Genomic DNA, 5907 nt, shown 5'->3' with positions numbered 1-5907 from the left:
CGGGGGGGCTGTACCCCCAGGGGGGGGGGGGGGGGAGTAGGTAGTTCCGGTGGCGCCGGAAGTTGTTCCCCTTAGTGTCCTCGGAGTGGGTGGGTCTGGAGAGACAGATTCCGGGGGGAGTAGGGACGGGGCAGGACGGGGCATTTGGCGCGGGCGGTGAGTCAGATCGGGGGCTCCCATCGGGGTGTGGAAGAGGCTGGGTGTTGTCTTGTTGTTATTCTCCCCCCCCACCCCCACTGTGGTACATCCCTAGGGGAGGGGGAGCTGCCCCTCGTCATGCTGTAGGACACAAGTGGCCTGCGGAAGCCAGTCCTGGCAGGCGGAGGGATGGACGGTGCCAGTCCCTAATAGCCAGTCACGGAAGGTGGCGGGGTTGAGGCCCGGTCCACGGGAGCCAATCTTAGCAAGGGGTGGTGTTGGCTCCCCCCAGTCCCAGCAGACGGGCTGGCAAGGGCGGTGCTAGGCCCCCGGGAACCAATCCCAGCATATGGCAGTTGGCAGGGGCTGTGCCAGGCCCCCCAGGGACCAGTCCCAGCATGTGGCAGCTGATGGGGGCGGTGCCAAGGCCCCCAGAGACAAGTCCTAGCAGGTGGTGACTGGTGGGGGTGGTGCAAGCCCTCTGGGGACCAATCCCAGGGGGGAGGAGGTTGCTGGGCCCTAGGGCTCCATGCAGGGAACCCAGGGGTGAGCCCTGCTGCTCTAATGTGTTCCTGCCCCCAGGAAAGCAGTGGTAGGTGGGAGCCAGTACTGCCCCTGAGCGCTGTGGGTCAGGCAAAGCTGGGCCTGTTTGTCGCACAAGGCCCAGCAACCACTGGCTCCTTCTGCTCTATGTGCATCCTGCAAGGGGTTTCATGGGGCGACTGGTGTGAAGGCCGGGTCCGGAGGGCAGGGCAGAGGTACTTTAGGCATCTAGAAGAGCGCTCTGGCCAGTGCCCCCTGGCCCTCCAACGAGTCAGTTGAGCCAGTGGCCACCACACAGTGACAGCAGAGATCGTCAGTAATGACAGCGTCAGTGAGGGACAGGCCTATGTGTCACCCTTCTAAATTGTGTGGCCCCAGCCCATCAAGTTTCTCATTAGCCTCCTTCAGGTGGGGAGGCTACAGGAAAAGGGGACAACAGATTCCTTGGGGCAAAAAATGCAGGGATGTGAGTGCTGATCATAGGTTTGAAACAAGAGTGCCAAGAACTGAAAATTTTCCTTGTGGACACCCTGGGGCCCCCTTCCCAGCTGAGCCTCTGAGTCCATACCCAGATATGAACTTGCAGCCTTTCCACCAGGAGGTTAGCGCACAAACCCCTGAGCCAGACAACAACATGAGCCAGTGGGCTTTCCCAACTTTTCTGCCTCCATGAGGGACAGGAAGAGGGGCCGACAGTCACTGGGAGTCTCTGGGTGAACCACTGAGATAGCTACAGCTGGGTCAGACCCCAGTGCCCCCTTCTCTGATTCTGGAAACCTCCAGTAGTTGAACTGAAAACCCATGTGGGTCATAACCTGTGGACTCCCCCATCACACACACGTACACCCCTTTCTAACACCCTCTTCTAGATAGCACAGGTGGGAAGGTGCTGGGGTGGGGAGAGGCTGAGTCTTTGGAAAAGGCTGAAAGAAGGAGGTGCAGATTCTGTTCAGAGCTCAGTTATGCCTCCCTCCCCCTCACCTCTTCAGTGTTGTTTAACAGATCCTGTTTGCTTTGGGCACTGGATACGTGTGTTGTGACTTGTGTTAGGGGCCTGATGTGGTGGTGGGATTAGCATCACATAAGTAATGGTGGTTCAGTAGAGAGAAATATATGGATGGCTTTAAGCCAGTGATTCTTAACAAGGGTGCCATGTCACCTTGGGGTGCCTTGAGAGCCTTTCAAGGGTGCCGCAGGGTACCACCCAACGTCAGCACTAAGTAACATTTGCAAAAAAACCCATGAAAATGGAGAATGGCATTTTGCAAGGGATGCTTTGGGTCTGAAAAGATTAAGAACCGCTGCTTTAAACAAAGCTTCTGGAATGCCCATCTAAGAGTTTAGAAGTATGGTAACTTAATAGCCCGTTTTCTTTCATTTTAAAATATTTTAAAATTATTCTTTTCTCTTTTACAGTGGGGGGAAAAAAAGGAAATCATGATGTCATCTACACCTGCTGCACAGTCATCGTCTAAGCAAACTGTAGCATCCCAAGTGCCTTTTGCAGATCTCTGCTCAACTTTAGAACGGATGAAGAAATGCAAATCCCGCCCAGAGAAAACCAAGTATTTCCAGGATTTTTTAGATTCATGGAGGAAGTTTCATGGTGCCCTCCATAAAAAGGAGAAGAATGTCATGGACTCTTTTTATCCCGCAATGCGACTTATTCTTCCACAACTGGAAAGAGAAAGAATGGCTTATGGAATAAAAGAAACCATGCTTGCTAAGCTGTATATTGAACTACTTAATTTACCCAAAGAAGGAAAAGATGCCCTAAAGCTTTTAAATTATAGAACACCAGCTGGTTCACGTGGAGATGCTGGGGACTTTGCAATGATTGCCTACTTTGTATTGAAACCCAGGTGCCCAGAGCAAGGCAAATTGACTATTGAACAAGTGAATGAACTTCTAGATTCAATTGCCAGTAATAATGCTGCTAAAAGAAAGGACCTGGTAAAGAAAAGTCTCCTTCAATTAATAACTCAGAGCTCAGCACTTGAACAAAAGTGGTTGATCCGGATGATTATAAAGGATCTAAAACTTGGTGTGAGTCAGCAAACCATATTTTCCATTTTTCATCCTGATGCTGCTGAATTACACAATGTCACGACCGATCTGGAGAAAGTTTGCAGACAGCTGCATGACCCTTCTGTATCTCTCACTGACGTTTCCATTGCATTGTTTTCTGCCTTTAAACCAATGCTTGCTGCTATTGCTAATATCCAGCAAATTGAGAAGCAAATGAACAACCAGCGTTTCTACATAGAAACTAAGCTAGATGGTGAGCGTATGCAGATGCACAAAGATGGAGACGTATACAAGTATTTTTCCAGAAATGGATATGATTATACCCAGCAGTTTGGGCCGTCTCCCCTAGAAGGTTCGTTAACTCCATTTATTCATAACGTGTTTAAAAGTACCATACAAAACTGCATTCTTGATGGTGAAATGATGGCTTACAATCCCAACACACAAACTTTCATGCAGAAGGGAAACAAATTTGACATAAAAAGAATGGTGGAGGAATCTGATCTGCAAACGTGCTTCTGTGTGTTTGATGTACTAATGGTTAATGACCAGAAGTTGGGTCATGAGATACTAAGCAAAAGGTATGAGATTATGAATGAGGTATTTACCCCAGTCGCAGGCAGAATACATGTTGTGCACAAAACACACGGTAGTACCAGAAAAGAAGTGGTCGATGCGCTGAATGAAGCAATAGACAACAGGGAAGAAGGAATCATGGTAAAAGATCCTATGTCCCTCTACAAGCCGGACAAACGTGGAGAGGGCTGGCTGAAAATCAAACCAGAGTATGTCACTGGCTTGATGGATGAATTAGATCTTTTAATTGTTGGTGGCTACTGGGGAAAAGGGTTGCGTGGTGGCATGATGTCTCATTTTCTGTGTGCTGTTGCAGAGACTCCCCCTCCTGGTGGAAAGCCATCTGTTTTTCACTCTATTTGTCGTGTTGGTTCTGGCTATACTATGAAGGAACTTTATGATCTTGGTCTGAAACTGGCTAAGCACTGGAAGCCTTACCGTAAAAGAGAGCCCCCTTGTAACATTTTATGTGGGACTGAGAAACCTGAGGTCTACATCGAACCTTGTAACTCGGTCATAGTTCAGATTAAAGCAGCAGAGATTGTTACCAGTGATATGTACAAAACCGACTGCACTTTACGATTTCCTCGAATTGAGAAAATAAGAGAGGACAAGGAGTGGCATGAATGCATGACTTTGAGTATGTTAGAACAGCTCAGAGGCAGAGCATCAGGAAAGCTAGCATCAAAGCACCTTGATGTAGCTAATAATGAACCACAAGAAAAGAAACGGAAAACTGTGCCAAAGATTAAGAAAATAATTGGTATTGCTGAGCAGTTTAAAGCCCCTGATCTTTCTAATGTAAGCAAGGTGTCAAATGTTTTTGAAGATGTTGAGTTTTGCGTTCTGACTGGAACAGAAAACCATTCAAAATCCGACCTTGAAAGCAAAATTGCAGAATGTGGTGGCAATGTAGTACAGAATCCTGGACCGGACACTTATTGCATCATTGCAGGAATTGAGAATGTAAGAGTGAAGAACGTTATCTCTTCCAATAAGCATGATGTTGTGAGAGCAGAGTGGCTTTTACAGTGTTTTCAAACCAAAATGTTTGTACCATGGCAGCCTGCTTTTATGATTCACATGACTCCAGACACAAAACAACATTTTGCACGTGAATTTGACTGTTACGGTGACAGCTACTCGGCAGATATAGATGTGGCTCAACTAAAGGAAGTGTTCTCAAGAGTCAGTAATAGTATTGATGCAAAGATGCCTCTGGAAGTAATTGGTGAATTGGAAGAACGGTACTCGTGGGACAGTCATCCACTCAGTATGTTTAGGCGAAACACCATATACCTGGACCTTTATGCTGTTGTTAATGATCCTAAAACCAAGATCTGTGGAACAAGGCTAACAATTAGAGCTTTGGACCTCCGTTTTTATGGAGCAAAAGTTGTCTCGCAGCTAAAGGAAGGAGTGTCCCATGTCGTTATGGGAGAAGATCGTGCCCGTGTGAAAGAAATAAAAATGCTTAGAAGAACATTTGAAAAAAAATTTAAAATTCTGTCTGAACTGTGGGTAACAGATTCCATAAGGGAAGGAAAGCTGCAGAGTGAAAATCAGTACTTAATTTAGAGATGCTTTAGCTAGAAGTAGAAGCATTCTCACAACTTGCTGGACATAAAAGATTGTGACATCCTTCTCTGTATTTCTAGAGCCAGGTCTAGATTGCAAACTCAGTGGGCCTTACAGGGGTGTCCCCCAAAACAGTGCTGCTCTGTGCACACTGGTGTCCCCAACAAGAAGCAGTGTAGCAATGTCTAACTTTGTTGGCACTATCCTTGGGTGGTGAAGAGACTGCATAGCTTCAGATCAAGGATTATGGCATTTTTGGTCTAAGCATGGCTGTGTAAGTTCAAAAATTAAAGAATAACCTTCATATACTTAGTGGAATTGGAGGAGAGCTATCAGTTCTAGTGATGCAGAAAAAAGCTTCAAGGTACATTACACTGGGAAGAAAAGTAGCATGCAGTACTGTTCAGTAATTTTCTGAGCTATGGTTGACTTTTCTAAATGGTAGAATGGCCAATCATATTTTTAAAGAAATCAGAACTTGTACTCCCTGTAAATAAGAAATGTCAGTCACATGTTTTAATATTTTCCAGTTATTTAAAATATAGATACTGCAACATTTTAATTGAAACTGCCACTACTGAATAATTGCATAATTATCATACGGTCATCTACATTTTTGTGAAGAAAATATTTTTTGCATAAACTCTGAAAGCTACATGCTGGCTAATTCAGAATCCTTCCTTCTATTGTGCTTACAATTATTTTTATCATTTATACAGGATCCTAACTCATTCCTTACCAATAATGCAAAAAAAAAAAAAAAGACTTTAAGAACTGAACCCCAAATTGTAGTGGAATAAAAAAATTAAATATTTAAGTTGCATATTAAGGCTGTATTTTAATTAATGTGTCCATTATTTTAATAATGAATAGCATTTTGTAGCCAAATGAATTTTTGTGCTGAATAAGTGAAATAAAAACATGTATCTTTTAGTATTGTCTTGTATATTTTTCCTATTACTTAAGTGGATATGAATTTCTAGTGTCTGAATTTGCATCAGTAAAGAAATAATGTGTTGTCCACTGCTGTTAAAATGTAAATGA

At 44.9% G+C, this 5907-nt stretch overlaps 1 protein-coding gene across 1 annotated transcript; it reads left to right on the top strand.

Moving 5' to 3' along the window:
* Positions 1-44: 44 nt before the first annotated feature.
* LIG4 (DNA ligase 4) lies at positions 45-5107 on the top strand. The gene is made up of 2 exons (XM_019525340.1): positions 45-156; positions 2098-5107. The coding sequence occupies exon 2, from the start codon at positions 2119-2121 to the stop codon at positions 4861-4863; it is 2745 nt and encodes a 914-aa protein (XP_019380885.1). The 5' UTR covers positions 45-156; positions 2098-2118; the 3' UTR covers positions 4864-5107.
* Positions 5108-5907: the final 800 nt, after the last annotated feature.

This window comes from Gavialis gangeticus, unplaced genomic scaffold (assembly GCF_001723915.1).
Source record: "Gavialis gangeticus isolate Ggan-Ray unplaced genomic scaffold, GavGan_comp1, whole genome shotgun sequence".
In the NCBI taxonomy this organism is placed as follows: Eukaryota; Metazoa; Chordata; order Crocodylia; family Gavialidae; genus Gavialis; species Gavialis gangeticus.
The sequence above is the reverse complement of the archived record's forward strand: the minus strand, read 5'-3'. Positions and strand labels throughout refer to the sequence as shown.